This window comes from Anopheles moucheti, chromosome 3 (genome assembly GCF_943734755.1).
Source record: "Anopheles moucheti chromosome 3, idAnoMoucSN_F20_07, whole genome shotgun sequence".
Taxonomy (NCBI): Eukaryota; Metazoa; Arthropoda; class Insecta; order Diptera; family Culicidae; genus Anopheles; species Anopheles moucheti.
In genome coordinates this window covers 9,789,309-9,812,579 of record NC_069141.1, presented here as the reverse complement: position 1 = coordinate 9,812,579, position 23,271 = coordinate 9,789,309, and the positions used below count along the sequence as shown (strand labels likewise).

At 43.9% G+C, this 23,271-nt stretch overlaps 2 protein-coding genes across 3 annotated transcripts; one reads left to right on the top strand and one right to left on the bottom strand.

Moving 5' to 3' along the window:
* Nucleotides 1-78: 78 nt before the first annotated feature.
* Nucleotides 79-3,883, bottom strand: LOC128301555 (endoplasmic reticulum junction formation protein lunapark-B). Of its 2 annotated transcripts, none has more exons than XM_053038103.1 (6): nt 3,745-3,883; nt 3,187-3,286; nt 2,065-2,294; nt 1,410-1,996; nt 1,094-1,339; nt 79-1,027 (listed from the first exon to the last, which is right to left on the bottom strand). In XM_053038103.1, exons 2-6 carry the CDS (start codon nt 3,211-3,213, stop codon nt 825-827), a joined length of 1,293 nt encoding a protein of 430 aa, XP_052894063.1. In that variant the 5' UTR covers nt 3,214-3,286; nt 3,745-3,883; the 3' UTR covers nt 79-824. The 2 variants fall into 2 exon arrangements, with proteins under 2 accessions (XP_052894063.1, XP_052894064.1); XM_053038104.1 differs by having other exon boundaries at nt 3,688-3,860.
* Nucleotides 3,884-4,199: 316 nt separating this feature from the next.
* LOC128302167 (GATOR complex protein MIOS) lies at nt 4,200-7,683 on the top strand. The gene is made up of 5 exons (XM_053038919.1): nt 4,200-4,480; nt 4,549-4,731; nt 4,799-4,939; nt 5,192-5,311; nt 5,379-7,683. The coding sequence occupies exons 1-5, from the start codon at nt 4,354-4,356 to the stop codon at nt 7,373-7,375; spliced, it is 2,568 nt and encodes an 855-aa protein (XP_052894879.1). The 5' UTR covers nt 4,200-4,353; the 3' UTR covers nt 7,376-7,683.
* Nucleotides 7,684-23,271: the final 15,588 nt, after the last annotated feature.

Here is a 23,271-nt window from a genome sequence, read left to right as displayed (position 1 = left end):
TTACCTTTGGTTTCACTATGACCTTCAAAAGAACAACACTTCAATAGGAATTGCATAAATCGATCATGTTTTAGACAAAATTCAATGATTTTTTTTTATTGCAAGGCCTTACATAAGTACTATAATTACAACAAGAGCGTACAAGATCAACAAACGAGTCTTTTCCTTTTTTCCTATTATTTTTGCTAGCATTTTTACTAATAGATCCCACACGTGCGCCAACACATTTTTGTACACGCTGGTAGAAAACAACAAAATGCACAAAAAAAAAAAGGAAAATGATGTAAATATTGATTAATGTCATTACGTTACTACGCTACTTCAACTCCACTTTCTAAGTTAGGCACGTTCTATAGCGTTGGCAAAGAGTTTCACTTAAATGGTTACAGAAAACTGCATTCACTCTTTCATGATCACCGAGCGCCGCCATGAGCAATTTCTAGCAATATTCTGCGAAGGATCGTCCTGTTCAATGGGTTTGACTAGTGAAACTATTCCGTGCTGCTTGGTGCTCAATTCTTCTAAATGCAAGATATTTACACGCTCCTCAAAACCGGTGATTTGATGAAAAGCTTTTGCTGCAAAACGTGAAATCTAATTGAGTACAATCACTCGAGATCGCTCCCGTTTCGCAGACTGTGCACACAATCATTGTCAGACCTGGTAAGGATCAGTACTCGAGGTGTTGTGGTGCGTTATTAGTAATAGACCGTAAAATGAAGAAGAGTTGGGTAAAATTTCAAATGGAGGTTGAAACATTTAGGATCAGTATAGGGAAACAAGACAAACCAACAATTGGGTCGGAGTAAAAAAAAAACCCGAGTTCAGTCCACTTTTTTCGACCCCACCGTTTCCGGTCTACTTGGCACTTCGGTACTGTCGGAGTTGTCTGCTGCCGGTTCGCCTTCGTTTACTGTCGATTCTGGTTCGGCAGCGGTACTAGTGACCACATCGGATGAAGCGTTTTCCGTTTCACTGTTTGCCATGTTACGCACATCTTCTTCCTTTACTTCCTGCACAGGTTCAACTTTGGAAAGGTAGAAACGACATTAGAATATGCTTCACATATAATCGCCTACAACATTTTACTAACATGGTTCTTCCTCTCCTACACCCGGGCTTCGAGGTTCGCCCGATTGAGACGAACCGGAGGAGAGTTCTTCGCCGTCTTCCGCTTCTGAACCAGAGCTTGTGTCGGGCTTTTGTGAAAGCCTGTCAAGCTGTTTCTGTTCGTATGGAAGCCGGGGAGCAACGGGGCGTTGCTTCTTTGCCGGATTTAATGCATTACAGAAAGCACACCGGAAAGCAGTGTACTCGTATTCTTCCTTCAGAACCATTCCTATAATGAATGATGAAGATGAATGGTTATATTTGAACTAATTACCATGCAATCGATCCAATTTTCCTACCATTGTGCATACAACATTCGGAACAAATCATGGCAAATCGATTGGTTGGTCCATCACCCACTAAATAATCGACCATCTTCTCCAGAACTCCCTTCTCGTTTTGGTTGATGATGGGGAACGGTGTCCTTCGGTAGATCGCGTTATTACGCGCACCGTACATCGGACTTTGCTGTAGATGCGGTGGTGCGCGGACCATCAAACTGGGAGCTGTTTGCGGCGTGTGAATTGGACCGCCTGGTCGCATTTGCGGTGTCATCGGTGTAGCAGAGCGTACTGTCATCGATGGAGGGGATATCTGTCTCTGCGAGACGTTCGGGGACTGCATTCGAGGTACCGGTTGTTGACCAACGGGCATTGGTTTGGGGGCACGCAAAGGCGTCAAAGATGCGTTAAATGCCTGCGTTTGCATGCGGTGCGATTTCTCACCGAACTTGTCTAATATTTCTACCGCCACCTTGTACGTTTCTTTTTCCATCACATTTTCTAGGATCTTCTTTTTGTCCGCACGAAGATCTTTCAGCTTGTTTGCATTTAACCGTAACTTTCGTTCGTAATGCCATGCTAGAACCCGTTTTAGCAAGAAAATGCTACAAAGAAGCAAACATTAGTATAAAGTTGTACCTTTGATATCGGGCTAAGTAGGGATCATACTTACAGTATAGGGCAAATAAGTAAGGGCACAGAATGGACGATCCGTTCATTCCACGTTGGAGGGAAGAAGACGAAATAAAATATCAACGACCCCAACACGTACAGCACGATCGAGGTTACTAAAAATCGGCCCACAAAACGTTTCCGCCGCTCCTGAGTGCTGATTGTGTACGCTTCGAAATTTTTGATTTTTTCCTCCAATTCTTCCAATTTCTGGAAAGTGGTTTTCTCTTTCTATATAGCCCCCCGGAAAAAAGGTAAAAGTTATTTTTCTATTAAGACACACACATACTGGAGTCGTGGAAGGCTTGATAGGTTTTGAAAACTACACATGCTTCGCTGAACATACGGCTGGTAGACACACGAACTGGACAATCATTAGTGCACCTCACGAGGAATTGGCGTGAAATATTGCAGTCCCAATCTCAGCGCATTTTACTTCCTTTTTTCCCGTATCGTTTCAACCACTTTAGCGCTTTGGTTGGTATCGCGTGTGCGTCCAATCGCATTGAATATTTATTACGGGCCTGAAAACTATGAAACCTATCCGTCTGGGTTTACGTTCTCCAAAATAATGATTTATACCATTTGCTTTAGACTTTTCCTTTTTTGAGGTTGTTTTGTAAAATAACCGTTGGCAGGTGGGGTAGGTTTCTTTAGCGTCGCAAATTAATTAACCCAACGCGCATACCAGTTCAATTCCCTTTTGCACATTGTGCAACAGTCTCGCTTTATCGTCCGCATTTGATTAGCTAAGTAGGGTGACCTTTGCCATTACATTTTACGTAACATTCCCTATCATTTAAATGGTGCATGAAACTGCACAGCGGAACATGGTGCATGATGCTTTTGAAGTAGTAGCAAATAAAAGTGAAAACTCGTCATAATTGTATTCAATAAACAAAGGCTTGATAAACATCCACAATCCGAATCGATGTTACGGTTTGTGACCATCAATTCCGTCCGAAAGTATCATAATCGCTAAATTGGATTAACTAAGGCGTGCGCCCGTTTCTTATCGCAATCCTGCTCTCTGATAATGCCGCCGAAATCGTTCGTCATAGCTTTCCCGGAAACATTTGAAGTTTTCTCGCGCAAAGGCCAATGGAAGGAAAGAAATACTTACCCGAAATCTGGATATAATAACCCCCATCGTGCAATCACTCTAGGGAAAGTGGGTATGAACGATGCTCTTGACCGCTGCGCTGCCCTGATGCAGATTCACTCTGTAAAGATGGAAAGATTCCAAAACTCAAATTAGATATAGTTCACCAGGAAAAACAGATCCATTTTCATATCTCGCCGTAAAAACGGCTTCAAGCGTATCGGCGGTAATGCTAAATTTAAAATCCATGAAATGTTCGTTCAAGCGGTTTTGCCGATTCTTCTTTTTGGTGCTCAAGCAACTTGGCAACTCTGCCAAAAATAGATCAAATGTCCACCAACTTGTACAACGCGCTTCTATCTCTGCTCTTTGTGCAACAGATAGGCGCCGAAAGGATGAGGACAAAAAAACGGAACACACGGCCGGTGCTTGGTGCGTACGCAAATGATCCCAATTAAAAGTCCTTCATCACCATCAGCGCGTCACTGAACTTTCTTCTATCGTCAATGACAAACCGCTTACAGAGATGATGCAGCTCCGTATTCCACTTTTGCTGATTTACTTCCTGCATTCACGAACCTGTTACATTCACTCCTGTAAAACGGTACAACTTTACGTTATCGCCGAGTAATACCGACTCAGCAGTGAAGTTTACGCGTTTTAACGTGGCTCAAACTATTTTCGCTCCTCGAAGATGTTTTGATTTTTTCAAGACGACGCAAAGTCAGTTATGCTCTAGCAAACTCAACTGTGAGTTTCGTTTTCAAAATAATACCGCGTCTGTCCGATGATGCATCCAAGAGAAAGTTGAAATTATTCCGCTCAAATTAATTGTTTGGAAGGTTTCATTTGATGGAAAAAATAAAATGTGTTCTTGTTTAGCAAAAATACCACACAAATTTGCCTAAAAGCATAAAACATATTTTTTACGATAATTTAAAAATTATTTAGTTGTCAATAAACGTGACCGCGTGGTGTCTTGCTGTTGTGCTGTCAAAAATATTGCGGGATGTGTCGGAAAAAGGCGACATAAACAAAGCAACCAAAACAATTCCCAAACTGATAACAAATAAGCTAAAATTTGTGTTCCTTGCCAGACAAAAGTGTAATAATTATCCAACAATTAACCATCGCAGTCTATGCCGCATCGGAACGAGGACGTAAATGAATTGAACGACAAATTACAAAATGTCCCAAACGGTCGTGGAATTGCACTGGTTTCCGAAATACTCGGATCGATTTTTGACCGCAGCTAGTTCCGAAATTAATTTGTATCAGGTGAAAAACGATCTCATCGATCATGGCGAGAAGTCGAGTAAGTTCGTACAGTTCGGCGAGGTGTAAATGGCAATTAAAACAATCCGGTCGTTGTATTTCCCGTAGACATAAATTTGGACATCTCTAAATCAACCACTGCCACATTGATTGCTTTCGAAACGCGTTATCAGTTTGTGCGTACTGTAGCACCGTCGTACCATGGTGGAGGAGAAATCAATTTCGCAGCAGGTCTGCCGAATGGAAAGGTTGCATTATGTAATTTTGTGACCGAAAACAATGTCGAATTCAGTAAGTTCCGGTATATCGTTTTCCCAGAGCATTTGCTGACACGTTATCATCTGCTTATCCCATACAGCACCGAGAATATCGAGAGCATGCACATGTATTGCTTGGAGCGAGCTGGAACCCAATTTCCTTGCGATGGGACACGATCGCAATCGGTCCGACAATTGCATCACAATCTGGGACACCGAGCGTGGTGTCCCAAACCAATCATGTAAGACAATGATCGAATGCTTGATAATATGGAATTTGACTAGATTACATGCTATTGGGTGTTACGTTAAGACGGGGTTATATCTATCGTGATTTACGCGTCTTGTCCGAATGTAAATTAGTCTTTTGTGCTCAATATCAAACCATCACAAACAAAGCTGTTTAATTTTAAGATACGTTGAAGTTGCTCAGGCTTCTTCAGGCGCCATGAAATTATTAAATTTAAAAACATAAATAAACATTCTGATTGTAGCGATCGTAAGCATGATTGGATTGTCAGAAACAGCTCACTCGGTCTGTTGGGACAAGACATTCCCACAGGTGCTGATAGCAGGCATGAGTCACAAGTACATCAAAATGATGGACTTTAGGCGTAAGTATGGCAGCAAATGATAATGCAAACCTGTTTGGTAATACTCCATTGTTTCCCTTTCCAACAGAGAACCCAGTCCTCACAACTGTGGCAAACACTCGCACAGTGAATGGCGTTTGTGTGGCACCGAACGGTCGTTATTTGGCAAGTTACGTCGAAAACATTATAAACCTTTGGGACCTCCGTTCGCTGGAGAAACCGATCAGTCAAATACAGATGCAAAAGAGCATAAGCCAACTGTCCTGGTGCCCGACACGCTCGTCCGTGTTGTCGACGTTACAGCGCGACTCACCGTTGATAAATTTGATCGATTTGCATTGGCCGGGTTCGGAGATGGATGGCGGTGAGCCACATTCGGTGAAACGTTTCGTTTCACCCTTTCAAACCACGGCCAGCATGCTGATGACGAGCCGAGTACCATCGATGGCGTACCTTTCCTGGCATCCGTACGATCTCGAGCGTATGCTGGCATTGTCGAGCGTTGGCAATATTTGCGATTACCGCATTCCGCAGCGGGTGGCCGTATCGTGGGATAACAATAACAATCTGTTCGGTAACAACGGTAACGATCTGCGCCAGTTCGCAACGCCAACACGCTCGTCAACGCCAACCGATTCGCTGAATCAATGGAACATCGATAGCAGCGAGGAAGACATTGCGGAAACGATGCAACACCGGGCGTTGAAGAATTATGGACTAATGGCGGATCTGCAGCGGAATGGGGATCTAGTGGAGAAGAACGACGGTTTGCAATCCGTCTGGCGAATGCTTGGCCACATGGTAAAGGAAGAGAACAAGCAGGGCCTGAAGGAAATTCTCGGCGTAAACAATGGATTGGACGGGCCACCAATGTCACAGTCGGAACCGGTCAACACGAAATGGGTTGACTTTAGCATGTGCAGCGGATTGGTGGTTTATCGTAGCGAGCAGCGCGATGTCGCCCAGCTGCTGTGCGGATGGACGTTTGAGCGTGAGAAAGATTCCACCTTCACCACGTTTCTGGACGAACTGTGCTCAAAGCGCGAGTACACGAGGGCGGCCCTTTTAGCGTGCTTTCACTTTCGGGTGCGTCTGGCGATTGATATATTGGGCCGGGGAGCTGATCAGGCATCGGATCCCAGCTCACTGCTGCGCGTGGCTGCCATCGCACTGTCCGGTTTTTCCGCCGAACGATCCGAGCTGTGGCGGAAGCAGTGCGGTGCCGCCCGTACCCAGATCGACGATCCGTATCTCCGGTGCATGTTTTCCTTCCTGGCGTACGAAAAGGATGGCTTCGAAACGGTCACGAACGAGACGCAAATTTCGCTCAGCGATCGCATGGCATTTGCCTGCAACTTTCTGTCCGATGTGAAGCTTGCCGAGTACACGAAGGGCATGGTGGCGAATTGTATCGAGACGGGTGATTTAAACGGTTTGCTACTGACGGGTGCAACCAACGATGGCATTAGTCTGCTGCAGAGCCATCTCGACCGAACGGAAGATGTACAAACGGTGGCGCTAATTTCGGCCCGTTTTCTCACCTCGGAGCTCCTGGCAAACTATCGCGTCCAGTACTGGATTGCAACGTACCGGGACATGCTGGACGTTTGGGGTTTGTGGGAGCAACGGTCCCAGCTAGACATTACGCTCGGTAGCATTCGGTCACCACCGCGCAGTTCCCGGTCCGTTTTTCTGTTGTGCAACTTTTGTGGAAAGAACGTATCGATCGCGTTGCAGGAGGATGCAAGGCTGCGAGGAAACGCTACCACCATGCACAAACTATCCTCCTGTCCACATTGCCGCAAACCATTGCCCCGGTGTGCGTTGTGTTTGTTGCACATGGGAACAACGATGGGTGCCATATCGCAGAGCCAAGCAATTCACGGCCAGATCGGGTGGCAATCGAAACCATTCTCGAAGTGGTTCAGCTGGTGCCAAACGTGCCGGCACGGTGGCCACACCGAACACCTGACGGAGTGGTTCAACCAGAACACCGAATGCCCGGTGACTTCCTGTACTTGCAAGTGCTTTGCCAAAGATTTGCCGATGCCGCAGTTCCCGCGTGACAAAGATAGCGTTTCCTGACACCAGCTGTCCACGTTGTTTTAGGTTGCGAAGACCGCAGAATGTCTCAACCAGTTGGTGTTCCTGTACCAGTAAGCAAAGTGCAACGTGCTTGGGGATGATGCACCGTAATTCGAACGCATCTTGAAAGAATTTCTGTGTTCGGTTTGTTTTTTATTGTGTTCGTTGAAAGTACTTTTTATTTGTCGTCAGTCCTCAAAGAGGATCGTTTACTATTGTTTTATTTGCTAAAAGGGTTATATTTTACAGTGTGAACCAGGGGGATAAAGGCCAAAGAAATGGCTAATAAAATCATGTATGTGCAACTAGCAAAAGATGTTGCTCAATTATAGCTAACTATAATATTAATTCAAGTCCCCTACAACAACAAAAAAATCGAAAGAAATGATAAAAATTTAGAAGTATGAAATAAGTTACAAAACTGTTAAGAAAACAACTTTACTTTAAAAAATAGAGGATAGAAATGCGAAAACGATAAAGCAAAAACGAAATGCTGAGAAGGGGAAGACTTTTAACGCGGCCTGCTTGATGTTCCCCACCGAGCAAAAGCAGTAAGCACCGCCCATTTTGTACGGACAGCTCGGCACAGTAGAAGTAGTAGTGTTGGTGTAACCGTGTTTATTGTGCGTAGTTGGAGAAGGGGGGATTTCACGAAACAATTTAACAAACACGTAAATAACTCGACAAAGCCAAGGCCCAGGGTTTATAATAATGGCAAATACATGGCAAGTTAAATCGTTCCGGAACCGGTTAATCATGGGGTTAAAAAGCAAATAACGCAAAAAGAAGCGCCCTTTTCGAAGGACTTTCGATTCGCGAAGGGGGAAAAGCTGGGCAAAGCCGGATGCGGTGGTGTTGCGGCACCACCGCCAATGTGGGGAATCGCAATGACACGCCTGGTGCTGATGGTCGAGATTGGAAGTAATTAATTTAAATTTATCATTCATTAGTGGTGGGTATGTAATGGAAATTGCGATGCGTTATTAAATTTTGCGAATTTAAACCTTTTTTCCCCTGGCCCTAGCAATGAAACACGTGAACATTTTGAGGGGATGTGAACATAGGGTATTGATTTTGGTTTTGCAGGCAGAGCTTACTAAGCTTTCATCTGGAGTAAATGACATCGCCTTTCTATAGAGCTGGACGATAAATGTCACAAGTGCACGAGGGTAAAGTTACGCTGATAGGAACCACCATCGGCCATAGTAATACTTCAGGTTGATAAAAAAGTCCCTTCGAAGTTCTCAAGACCAGGGTGGATGGATTCAATTTGACCGATTCTCTCATGAACCCTTTACTATAGTGGCCTTGTGCTACACAGAGCCGGACTGTTTTCGATGCAAATGGCGCTGTTATGAAGGTTCGCTTGACCATTAACGTAATTACGCCGACATTTGCTTGGACAGGGCAAAACAGAGGTGCGCGGACGATGGGGACGGCTCTACCAGAAGCTGATTTCTTACGGCCCGAACGGGGGTTTCGTGCGTTTTATGTAATTCCACGAAGAAATTAAAGAAATAGTGCACAGCAGCGATCGGCAGAGAGCAAACGAGCCGTTTGGGGATGAAACCGAACGAACGAAATAGCGTTGTTTATCTTTATGCCGTTTTAAAGTATGGAAAAATTAAATTAATGCTTATCGTTTGTTTCTTCGCTTGCGTTAATGGCAAGAAGCAAGGGGAGTGCGAACGCCGGAAGGTGACCCGAGTGCGAATAAAATGGCGTCAGAAAGTGCCATAACAGCAAATGTGTGTCTTGCACCGGCGAATTAAATCAGCCGGACACGGTCGACTCCGTCGACACCGAAGCCGTCGAGGATCGTAAAACGCGTATCTAGAATGGATGCGTGGCGCTGGGGTTTTTGATTAGGTTTGCGCACCGGAAAACGCTTCAACCGTCACAGTATGAGGGTGAGTTTTAACGCGTTCGAAGAAATTTGATCCCATTGTGTTTAGTGCCATTTGGAACGAACGGCGGCACAAAAGTAATTGTAATTTTTGATGAAGTTTGCAGGCGGAGAGTTCAGATAGAATGTTTATGCAATGATGGTAACGGAAGACAAGATTGACTCACAGTGCGGAAATGGCCTATAGGAGTGCATCCCCTTTTGAAGGAAAGAAGTCGATACAGAGTTTTTGTGGTGAAATGATAAACTTTTGAATTGGACTACATTGAGGTAGATGTGAAATCTTGAGACTTCTTCGAAGATCCATGAGGATTCTTTTCATCACATTTGTAAAGCTTTTTGTTCTGCCGGATGTATTCATTAGAGGACCTGAAGAACTATAGGGGATGGTCGGTCCTCCGGTGTCATTTGACTGGCGCGACAAATCTGTTGAATGGCAGTGAGCTCATCGTACATCTTAAATTGTTCGTTATTGTACGGGCGCCTCCATTATCCTTTCATAATCCTATTGAACATCTTCCTCTCGAACGCCGCTGAGAGAGTTTCATCAGTGTTGGCCAAAGTTATGTAGGTGAGACGTATGTGAGTACTGGAACTATATTCCTTATAGTCCCAACTTTGTTCGTCGCGACAGATGTTTTGAGTAGAGAAGTTTTCTCAGATTGCAAACGATTGACAACGTGTCTCTAAACATCGATGTTGTTGTTTGTGCTGATTTTTGACCCAAGATAGGTGAAATTTTGGACGACTTTCCTATCTATGTATTATCTAAAACCGCTGGGGGTGCCACCATTAACTTGGTTTAAGCCTCGTTAATATCCAACCCGAGGTTAAAAATTTCAATTATGACCGAATTTGCTAAAAAGTATCAAACATTCCAGTTCTACTTCTATGCATAATGTTTTCAAGGTGATTACAACATGGAACCGTTGCTGAATACTGTTCAAGTTGGACTAGAATCTCTCGACGGGGTCTGGAATTATTGAACTCCTGGAATCCTTGAAGATTAAAATGTATTCTGAGAAAAGCTGTCTGGATTGTCACTCTGAAAGCAGGGTAACTGAGTTATTTGAGATATCTCAGATAATAATCAATTTTTATGTTGTTAATACTACAAATATTTGGATGAAATTCTATACCTAGCTGAAAATGTCCCATTTCAACTCGAGCTGAATTTAGAAAAGATTCCAAATTTTCCTTTAGACAACCCCCCCCCCCCACTTTAACTTCTCCTATTTTGTTAGACTTCTAACAAAAAATAATATTGTTGGGTAAACAAAATGCCCGAAATACCGCTTGGAATATAAAGTTTTTAACCCGAATACGGTGTCAGAAGCAACCAGTCTCCTCCTTCAATGTGCCTTCCCAATTTTTAATAACTTATAGTTTTAATGTTAATAAAATACTCATGATGTACTACAACAAAACAATCCCCATCCTTTGCAAACCTAATATTTCCCATACACGGTAAATACGAAACGGTAAAATGATCTTCATTACCATTAGCTTTATCACGGGCGGCGCTTAAAATTATATTATTTAGAATTATTTAAATTGCTGAAAATTACAGTCCCACAGCGCGGCCTGGCCTGCCTGCCTCTCCTTCCCCCCCGGACAACAAAAAACATTCCGGTGCGTCTCACGGTTCGATCAGCGCGAAGCGACAGCAGGCCCGAACGTACCCAGCAAACCCAGGGTAGACGGTGTATTATAAGCGTTTATTATCAATTATGTTTCACGATTACGAACACAACGACAGGTTATCGTCGGCGGTCACACGGTGCCTGGGTGCCGCGAATGTCCCGTGGAGGCACGCGGTGAGTCGATTGCTCCGTTCGATTGCCCCGTTCGGTGGAAGCGGTTTATTATCGCTAATAATAATTTTATCCGAATGCGAAAAACACTCCCAAAGGATGACGATCGTATGAATGTTGGGTCCGTTCACTTTTCAATTAACTCTCGGCTAAGCACGGTTGCCGGTGGCGTCCGTAAGTGTGTGTGTTTTATTTTTCCTGTCCACAAAGAATTGCATCCGTTGCAAGCCACTAGAAAGAGGTCTGGTGATCCATTTTCATTAGCCGTTGCTCGGTTCGCGCAGAACCTCCATCAGTGAAGCGACTAAACAAAACAAAACAAAAAAGGGCAAAGTGTGAAGAAATAACGACAACCGAGTGGAAGTGCATCCGGTGCACTTGCTGAAAATTGAATTCAATTTCGTTAGCCAATTAGACAGTGGATGGATTCACACCAACCACCAACCGCCTCACACCTTTGGCAGTCTTTGCCACAACCGGACACACAATCTCATTTTGTCGTTCGGCAACGATGGTGACGAAAGCTTCAAACCGCAACCGTCCAGCACCTTTCGGGTGCACCCGATTGAATGGTTGCTGCAGTTGCACTTAGAGGTCATAAAATAAACGCTTCAATTTGGATGGGGTTTTGCCTTTTGCGCCCGGGCGACTAGCCGGGGCTGATGAAACGCATCCGACCGTGGCGTGGCAGAAGCTACCTTTTTTTTGCTGTTGCTTATAATACACTGTTTGATTACGTGCTTCACCACCCGGTCTTTACCTGCTTCCAGTCTTTACCAGGGTTGTGGCGGAGTTGATTCCGCCCGTTGATCGCTCTAGGTGCGAGGCCCACAGTTTACGATTTAACCACCAAATTGACCAAAGATAAGTCAATTTCCGTTTCATCCAGCCCGAGAAAATTAACTTTCCTAACAATCGAAGGTGTGTTGAGCGTTTTTCTTTCACCACCGCCACACAACACAAACACACCAAGGATCCCCTTCCGGTGGTTTCACTCCTCCATTGCACAGTGGTGAAGGCAATCGATCCCAGTAGTTTACCATAATTGACGATCGTTACTTACTGTAACGCTCATCTGCGCAGCGGAAACGATTCTAACCGATGATCGAATTCGGCTCGTGGGGTAATGCTTCCACTAATGATGGTACAGTATTTTCGGCTGGCTAAAGTGTTAAACAGCAGATTAATTCGTCTGTTCGCTGCGTAAGCGCTTACGCTCGGTGTTGCTAAATTGAATCGACACCTAAATCAATTTGTTTCCCGAAGTTTATCTGCCCCGTCTACAGCGTCCAAAAGCGGCAAGATCAGAGCGATGAGCGATGTTGTACAACCGGTCGACGCAGGTTTCTCTGCCGAGTTGCCGAAGGGAAGCAAATGCAACGATCGAAAGGAGTAGTTTTGTTGATGAACAGCGAACTTACATTGTTGCAGGCAGAGAAGCGTTTGAATAGGATTTAATTTAATGAGCAACAAATGCGTAAGCTAGAAAAAGTAGTCCAGTAGAGTGTGTCTTATCTTGTGGAGCAAATAAAATTAATTAACTCCCTTGCATTCAATCATTTCGAGAGGAAACTTAACTGAACTTCAGGTTATTCTGAATTTCAGTCCAAGCGGATCACAAACTAACCATCCATACGATCGTAAAATTAGTGTTCTCTCAACCTTAATGAAGACATTTCCGTACACAATAAACACATAGTCGGGACCACTGCATTAGGAGACCTAAAATGGGCCTAGTCAATTTGTTTCATGTCACTGAGAGCAGTGTATTATCGTGACAAAACCATCTTGACAGAACATTCAGAACGTTTTGTTCGAACGGACCACACCCAGGCGATTCGGGGAGGAATAGCTCAAGAACACCTTGATGTGTCTAGTCAAGAGTGAAGGTCTCTCTAATGTTTGTTATACTACACGTAACGGTGTTACGGTTACCGTAAATATAATTTTGATTATAAATGCTAAGAAGGTAATGATTGTTTTGTAAGGCTACTATTTCATTTGATTAGGGGCTGATCAGAAAAAATAGTTAAGAAAGATCTCCTAGACATTTAAGATTGTCTATTTAGCGATTGGGCTAATAAGGATCAAGTGAAACTATTATGGCAGCAATTCTCAGAAATTAATGGGGGCAGCGATGTACTATTCACTTTAGGATTGTTTGATGACCGGTCAAACTAGGTTGGCAAGATCTCCGATTAGACCGTTCCAAGAAGACGAATAAAAGAAGAAGTCCTAGTAGTACAAGTAGTAGAAGTCCTAGTAGTGGTACAACAGAATATTGTTGAAGAGTACTACGTTATGATGAGGTTAAAATATTGCATGATCTAGTAAAACATCGGACTAGAAGGTAAAGATCTTCTGAGGTACCTCATATTACTTAATCTACTTATAGATGCAGTGTATATACGTAGTAGGGTACTAGAGAGCGAAAAAATGTTAATTATAGAATAGGATTAATGTTAATGTTAGATTATGAATAATTTATCATTAAGTATGGAAGTATGGAGATTTTACAGATCTGGAATGAGAGATCAATGAGTACATAGCGTCGTGTGGATATCTCGACAGCCATCGTCGCGTACACTCGTATAATATTTGCACAATAAATTAAGCATAATTGGAATGCAAAAAACGGGAATGCATGAAGCGTCCGAACCAACAATAGTGCAGAAGAAAAGACTATCTTGTTTATTTTTTTTTTGGTTTGTTTGCTCATTAGAAAGTGACCAATCACATGCAGACCAATAGAGCGAGTCCGCTTGCCAAAGCACGCCAACCCTGAGATGAGATTTGACAAAGTAGAATGTGAGAACCGGCACAATTTTCCCACCCAACCGAAGGGCCCACACACTGGCTCTCGTTGCGCTCGGCGCTAGTAATAGTTTTCCCAAGTTTCATTCCATTCCAGCACCGAACAAACGATGCCAACCGCTGGAGAGCGAGGCCTGTTTGGTGGGCCGGCCTGGCTGGTAATTGCTTCTATTAAATGAGGTGGAAGCATGTAATTGCCGGGTACGGAAGGCGGCATCTGCGATGAGGTACCGATGTTGGAAAGACCAGCCAAGCGGCCCTATGTTCTAATATCGGAAATTGATATTTTAATCATATGTCCATCCGGACTCCATCCGGGGTAAGATGATGCACGGTGAATGGCTGATGGAACTGTCCATCGAGTTTCGATCGGTACTGCACACCGCCGCCGCGCTAAAACCAATCTGGAGCGTTTGTAATTAAGCGCCGCGCGGCGTCAAATGTCTCATCGCGGTTCGGAATGTTTGGCCTTTTCACGAGAGTTCCCCATTCATAATGCGGTCGCGGCTCCCATGCCGTTGCACACGGTTTGCCTATCGGCCACACGAAGGAAAAACTTTTGCATCCAAATGCTCAGTGTTTTTTTTTTGTCGGCCACGGTCGGTTTGTACGAACTATCGTAATCAAAAGTCATTAGCCATGGTTACAGCCGAAATTGATACCGGGCCATCGAAAATAATGAGGTCGCCTAATTGCGTTCCTCGTGCTCACAACACAAACACCACACCGGGGCCCGTGTGCGTGAGCAGCAGCGACCGAAATGTCAACAGGAAACAAATTATTATTTAATCGTTCGTTTGTAATATAATTAGACAGGCGGCACTGGATATTCCCGTCCAGGGAAAACAATAGAAAGGAAGGTTTTTTCGGGCGGCTTTGCTGTTGTTTCTTTGTTCCCGAAACCGCGTGGTGTTGGTGCGTGCTCCTCGCTGATCATCATCGTGCGCTTTCTGATCACTGATAAGTTGACAAATGGCACCTAGCGTAACCCAATAACCTCCCGAGAGGGACCTGTGCGGCCACTCGGGTGATGTGATTTTGTGCTCGGTGGGGTGACTTAATTTGAGCTATGCAAAAATGAAACGTTCAATGGTTTGGGGCTAATTTCAAAATAATCACTTTCAGCTCTATTTTCGTCACTAACCGATCCGTGCCGGTGCGAAGGACTCATTTACATGGGCGATTGCGACTGACGGATGGCATAAAGTATGGCGAATGGCATAAGCTGTACTACTTCTTCCAAACCAACAGCGAATGTCTTTTTAATTATGAGAAAATGTGTAAGAATGGGTAAGAACATAAGTGAAGCAACAAACCGTACCAATGCTTATCGGGATGATTCATGTAATTTACTACTCTTCTACAAACCACTTTGTATCGCCCTCCCGCAAAGGAAATGCACACGCTAAGACGGCTAATAGCCAGCCGCTTCTGTTGGATATTTGTTCAATAATTAGCTATTCGTTAATCATATTCTCGATTCAATCCTTTCGCTATCGTGATAAGGCACGACTCATGCAACCGCCGACAATGCGAACTAAACGTGCAAAACGGACATGGCGGAACACACGGCGAGTGAAAGAAAAGCGACCAAATAGCCATGCATCGACTCCCAAAGAAAGCGCAAAATAAAACGGAAAATCATGCTCTGCAGCAACAAAGCAAGATCGGCCGGCTCCCGGCACGTCATATTTGGTCGTTCATTCGTAACGCCAGATCAATCGAATCGAACGATCATTAAAGCAATTAAAAAGTGGTATTTCATGTCAATCGCCATTTTAGCCGGAGCCCATGCCAGCGGTGGAGGAGGAGACGATTGTGTCGAGAGGATGTTTCTAATTTAAATATTTGGCCTTTCGATTACGCACGCTTGCGGGCCGGCCTGTACGCTGGCTGCCGGTCTTGCCGCCGGACCCGAAGTTAATGAGATCAAACCAAAAGGAAACCTGGATGGATCTAATTAAAAGATGAATTAGAAAAAAGCTTTACGGTGGATGTAGCGATCGGTTGCGCGGTGATGATGGTGGTGACTCACCTTCTCCGTCGCTCTCGGCTGCTGTGTACCTAATACCTCTGTACGAGCTGAACCATCGTTAGCGAACGCGCTCTGGCATGGCACTCGCACTTCCCTCCCCCGGGTTTGGATGAACAGAAGCTGGTTTAATTAGAAAATTGATCGGGTTGTATCGGGTTGAATTAACGATCGGAAAAGTGGTTGAGCTTCGCGAATGGGTTCCACCCATTCGACTCCCCGACCCATTTCCCTCCTTGCGCAGCTACGCCGGCCGTCGACATTGTTTCGAAAGTTTGCTGTCAAGGTGTTGGAAAGATTAATGATTGAACGTGGTTAGCAGGATCGTGACGCTACAGCGGCCGTATTGCTTGTACACCGGACAGGTTTGCCTGTGGGCTGCAAAATGCTGCACTTCTTCTGCGCTGGCCGAACGTTAGGTTACAAAGTGCTCTTTGCTGGTTTTTCCGTACAGGCATTTATGCAATCGCAACCAATTCTGTAGTATATGCACTGATTTACAAAACAAATCATATGAGTTTATATGAGTTCCTAGCTATGCTATTGAGTACTTTAGAGCTTCGATTAAATTGCAATATCAATCGAGTAGTTTTACATCTTGAGGCACTTTATGCCTTTTTTCGATTTCGATCTGATATGCATAATAACTCCCTTCTGGAGAATTAACAGAGCGCCAAATTGAAGTCTAGTTCCGGTCATCCGATGGCAAAAGTAACCTTCAATTCCAGTAGAAGTTTACACTGAAGTTCTGATACTAAATGCATCATTGTCCAGCCATCGATCTTCTAATCAACAAATGATCTTTATCAAGGTATAAGCCTTGGTGATTCTCACACCATGTTCTTAAAAAACGTTCTTCTGTAATTGACGATCAGTAATTGAAGCAGTAGTTCAATTTTAGTAGATATGTCTTCTATGATAATGTCTTCGGGAAGTTAAAGCCGTCGTCTGAAAGATTTAGGCAAATCTATATCTAATATTAACTGATCTCGTCCATAATCCCACGCGATCGATGGAGAAGATTGCTTTGATAAAGGTCTCAACAACCTTCGGTTGTTAAGCTTATAGCTTATAGCTTCTAGTTACCGTTAGAATGTATGATCAGACGGAGGTTCCAATTAAATATTTTTGAGGAAATAGTTGGGTTACGGTTGATCGCCACCTGCACAAAAAGGATAATCAACTACTGATACCATGTACTTCTTTATCGGACTTTGATATAGCTAACTAGAGTAAGGTTGTCTATTAGATCGTCGAACCCTTTTTTAAAGCTTTTCAACTTGGGCTATATTGAAATTGTGTTTTATTCCCTAATGTATCTCAATAATTATTCATCGTCATTCGACATCAATATTCTTTTTTATGAATACTTCTTCCGTTACCAACGCAACAACCTCAGGAGGCCTGCCATGTCTGGCTTGCCAATATGAGCGGGCTGCCCCAATATGAATGAATAGGTTAATACAAAACAGTACGATTGAAAAGGAATGTCTGTAGCTGCCTTGCTGCTTGTACAAAATCAACAAATCATACAAAGCCTGTTACATAGCGAAATAACCCACGCACGCTGCACGACGTCGAACGCAACGAAACGCGCCAGGCAGGGCATATCATCGCGTTCGTGTGTCAATCAACAAATTAGACACTCACGCGAAAATGGGAAAACAAAACCAAAAAACTCACGTTCCGCTAATGAGTTTAATGCACTTGATTATGATGATTAGTTCGTCCACCGGGCCAATCCGTTCAATCCGACCCAGCGGTATTGGTGCTGCACTGCCGCTAATAAATATTGGTCCACAATTGGACTTTTGTGTTCAAATTAAGCCGTCCTTTGTTCGCTGCAATCCGGATGGCGGGGGAAAATGTGGCATTTCCCCCTGGTGCCTTTGGCGTGATCGTTTCCAGGGATCGGAAGTAAATGAACTGTGTTACGAGCGTGTTAACAGCGTGTTATGGGGCATCTTTTTTTTCTCCACTCTCTCACTGACCCATGGGAGACAGACTCGTTCTGTGCTGACGGGGTAGAAAGAAGGTACCTTACAGCAAAAAAAAAATTTCATGTCCCATCCACCGGAGCAGGATTTGGTGGATTAGCAGCTATACGGATGCTGCAAACACGGTTCGTTAGTTGGGCAACTGTGTCTGTGTCTTTTTTACTGTCGGTGGCAATTTAACTTCACCCTAGAAGAGAACAATTTATTTACTGCCAATTTGTAGCGAGATAAGAACAATTTAAAAGATCATGCCTTTTTTTCTGTGTTCCCATTTACGGCCATGGCAATAAGTGTTAGCAGTACTCTTTTTTTAAGTAGCAAAACCATTGCGGCATTGCACAAACGATACAGAAAATTAAAATGGCAAACGGAACATGAAACAAATTATTCTCGCTTCAAAATGCAATGCAACAATCATCAAATCGATCTAGATGAAAATTATTACCTGCGATCGCACACACACATCATGCGAGTAAAGGATATTGGTAAAAGAACTCGAACGTAAATTTAATTTGCTCCTTTTTTGTTGTTCATAATTGGTGAAAAAGTGTTTTAATGTAAAGTGCTTGCTATACACGGTTGTGGAGTTTAAATTTCTGGATGCTTTTTCCAGTTAAGGAGACCATATTAAACGCAGGGGTGGATGTTTCCATCCTTGTGACAAATGTGAATGTATTGTGCAGAGTAAAATTCATTAATATCATGAGAAGATTGAAAGAATTCTCAATCAATCTCTACAAATTTTAGTTCAACTTCAACAAAATCCGACAATGAATCCCACTGCATTAGCTAAAATAGAAATTCTTGGCCATCTTGAAAAATTCTTCACATCTATTTCTACACGTTTCAGTGTAACTTGAAAATAATCCAGAAATTACTTGAATCTTATATTAAATAATCATTTGAAGAAAAAGTGAACTATGTAGAGGTGAATGTACAATTATTCTACATTTGTTAGGCTAGTGCAAGTAGATATTGATTCTGTGCAAAGCTTTCTCAACTGTAACACTTCGAAAGGCTTCTGACTTTTCAAATGTGTCAGGCGAAAATTTCGATCAGGATCGATTCAAATTCATTTTAATATCCTTAAGAAATTGTGAAAAACTCTCAAAATTCTGTTTCAACTAGTGCAGAGTTCAGAAATGACTAATCGAACTCGAGTATCCTGCAAATTCATTTTGAAAATGTGTCAGAAAGTTGGAAGAATGCACAGTTATCTTCACACTTTGCTGCTTAGTTTAGTTAAGCTTGACTTAACTCCCTAGTATTCTTTGAAATTGAAGTTGACTATGTAGAGATAGGTGGGAAAGAAATTTATTCCGTACAAAGCTTTTACATTTCACTCCCATGCCAAGATTTCCAACATGATAAATGTGTGTCGCGAAGAAATTTTGTGCAGATATTTAAATCAACTTTGAAAATCATCCAGAAAGTAGAGAAAAAAAATCAATTTTCCTCCACACATTCCTGTTTATCTTCAAACAAATCCAATAACTGATCACAAAAAAAACTTCAAACCTCTATAAGCTTCGTAGCACCACAAAAACGAGGTTAGCTTTATCATCTCACTCATAATTGATTCCCTTTCAATCAAATCCATCAAACGAAATAGTTTTAAAACTCATGTACCAGGATTGTATTATGATGGTATCGCGTGTCCGTGTGTGTGTTTTTAGCCCCCTTTTTTATTGAGATCAACTAGCAATAAAAGGCATGTTAACGCCAACCGATCGGATACGGATCTTTCATCACGTTGGGCCCAAGCGATCGTGTTTCACCCTTTCCGCGCGTACGTTCTTTTCAAAACGCTACGCACCGTGCGATAATTGTGAACAAACGAAATTCAAGTCCGCTTAAACCACACAAACAAACGATTGAGAAGCGTTAAATGGGTTCGATAGCTTTGTCCAGTAAACGAATCATGTATGCATGCATTCCGCGGCATGAATCGTGGAAATGAGTTTTACGTTGAATGCAACAAATAGGAAAAGCAGACACGCCTTTGATAAGAGTTCGCGCAGAATAGCGATACGAATCGTAAAAATGAGGCGCGATTTTAATACGTGTGGATTTGTGGTTTGAGCGTTATTATTTCACGGACTTGTACGAAAGCGATTGATTGCGTACATTCCTGATCTATTTAACGCTTTTCATAACGTAATTGATGAATGAGGGTTGTTCGTTGATATCCATGCAAGATTCAAGCTCGGTCTATCGATTCTCGATGGAAAACGATAGAGGATTCAAACGGATGGATTCAAAGTTTCAATGTTTTGAAAATAAAAGATGTGAAGCTTTGTTTTGAGTTGGAAAAACTAATACAAAACAAACAGAAAAAGACACATCGACATCTGATGGTTGCATAAGTTGAGTGACCTTGCGAAACCCCGTATGATCCCGTTATTATTAAAGATCCTTCCGCTTATCGTTCGTCCAAAATCGCCCACAATCTGCCCGCAAAGGGATCGGTGTATTCTTAGACCATCTGTCCTGCCGCAACCGAACCGAAAGTCCTTGCCCGAAAGTCAATAAACTTGTAACCGAAAAATGGTAAACGGCCAAACAGATGCTGCAGTAACTCACCCGAGAAAGGAGCGAAATTCACCGGAGGTCATAATTGGAAGCCCTTACCGGAAGCGTAGCCGAAAAAGATGAAAGGAACTAGCCTTTTTTTGTAACTCTCTTTGGGGGAGAGGAAGCAAGACATTCTGTCTGTCCGATCGGACAAGAAGGCAGCTTCCTTCGCCGATCACGCGGTGCTTTCCGTCCGTTTAGATTCCCGATCGCTTCGACCGCGGCACCTCGGCAATTATAGTGCACTTCCTCTTTTCGGCACACGAAACGACCCCGGGACATTCGGATGCCGGCGCTAAAGACTGCCGACTTTCTTTTGATACTCTGATACGGTCACCAAGAAAAACGAAACAAAAAAAACCACGATCGCCACGTAACGCACACCGAGCGTAAGATTGTTCCCGATTCCGGGTGGCCGAAATTAAATCATTACGGAAATGAGTAATGCCCGGTGGTCGGTTGGGAATGATATCAAAAGAAACGCGAGGCGGCGCGACCATGTTTGTTTAAGCCACATCATAACCGATCAAAGCGGTCTCGAAAGCGGCGGTGGTTGATTAGAGTTTTCGGGGCGATGTAAGAAGTGAAGGAACGAACCAGTAATTATAGGCAGTCAATTGCACAATTCCCCCCCGAAAAAAATAAAAAACGGTTCACCGGGTGGCCCTCGTACAAGTTGACCTCCACTGCTTCGGCTTGTCGTACACCGTTTCGATGCGGTTAAACAAACAGTATCTAGTTTATGGGGTTGATTTTCACACATTCCTTACGCGCGGAAAAGGAAACAAGCCGTTGCGCTGTGGAGCTTCGATTGTCCTGGCTGAAAGAAAGTCGATGGATTCGATCACCCGCAACCACGCGTCCTATTAAGCAAATATATATAGAGAAAGAGCTCTCTTGGGGCATGACTTTCGAATTTAAAACATTCATCCCCAACGGTTGGGCCATGCCTCTAGTTACCATGCTTAATGCTTGATGCTCGTCAGCATGACGTGCTCTTTAACAACGGCAGCCATCATCACCGACAGCGCCATTCGACTCGCGCACTGGACATGCCCCGTGTCCGTTAACACGTGTTTGATTAGGAATTCACCGTTTTGTACACCGTCCGTTAACGAGCTCCCCTATCTCGTGTCCTCCCGAATGAAATCGAGCTCCAGGGAAAAATGGATCTCCGTGTTGGATCGTAAGCGATATGGAAATTATCTCCACCCGATCCGCTGAACCGAAACCGATAAATAACGTAGCGTTGGTTAAGAGCGGAGCGGACCTTTCCGGCGGGCTGCAGTGGGTGTGCAGTGCGGTGGGATGGCCACTACTCGCTGACAGGAGTGTCTCCGCGCATGATCCACCCGCTCGGAAGGAGAGTTTGACATTTATTAATCCTAATGGGGCGCATTCATCATTTATCATGCACGACCCCGGACCCCGAATGGACCGAACTATGGGGTGCGAGGAACGTGAAATTGTCCGAAACCGAAAAATCGATTATACTTTCACACCGTAGGGGGCGCCCCGTACGCTCGGCCATTAATGGGATTCTGTGCTGATGAAGCTGATCACAATATTTTCATATTTGCATTTGGGTCGTGCGGCCGGCAGACCAGCGACTTCGACGCTGCTGATTCATAGGCAAAGCGGACGATTCATCGATTCGGGTTTTTTTTTGTTCGGGGGACGAGATTGCCCGGGAGTTGCTCCAAACAAGGGCCCCCACGGCCAAAACCACCGCTCCATGTTCGTGCGCTTGTCATAACTCACGTAATTGATTTTTCTTTTCAGCTCGATCAGTTCGTACGCTTTTCTTCGTGCAAAGTCGTGGAATGGGCCCGATCGATCGATCCCATGCTCGTGCAACCATGGGATGAAGAAAGGGATGTGGGATGTGGGATGGGGGGGAAGTGTGGAGGGTGGTATGCAGATTCTTGCGTGCTTCCTGGGCCGTACGTACATACAGCGTACACCTCAGGCGTCATCGGAATCAATAAGAGCGTTCTGGGTTTTGGGTGAACGGAAATGGGCGCACGAATGGTTAGCACGATCGCATCGATGCTCCGTTTTCTCACCTGGCCCGCCGCAATCGATTTGGCCAAACGAGATCCACGTACGACGTGGTCAATCATGGCAAAGAGCGAGTTGTCCAGTAATAAGCGATAATTCCGTCATTTGTTTTGATAAATAATCAAATTTCCTTCCCATCCCGAGGCCCTAACCCGTTCCCCCGTTCCCGGGCAGAGCACCAAATGCAAACGTTCGCAATAAAACATCGATAAGTGATTTTCATCTTGTTTGTGGCAGGGACGTGATATCCTCTTGCTCGTCGTCGAACAGCGCCCATTACCATACCATACCGAACCGAACTCGTTGCTCGTTGTATGCTCCCTATTTGTTCGTAATGATCTCGTTCGTACGATCGACCTCAAATGGGTTAAGTGGTTGGAGTGGTTTTGCAAAAAACACAAAAAAATACCTCGACCACATTCATCTGTCATCGTTAATGGAGCATCGTGTTACGAAGGGGTTCTATTTGGGCGATCGGGGGTAGAGGTTTAGCAAGAACAATTGTAGTGGAAGAGGTAACTTCATAAATTATTGTACCATAATTTAACCTTCCAGGTGGAACAGACATTGTTTCACGGGAAGGTAGAAGGTGTTATTTGAATTGGGTTATGTGTGTTTAGTTGGTTAGACGCTGAACCTTAGATTGAAAAGGAACATGGTGCAATAATCTCACTGGAAAGGGATTTGGGATAGCATTA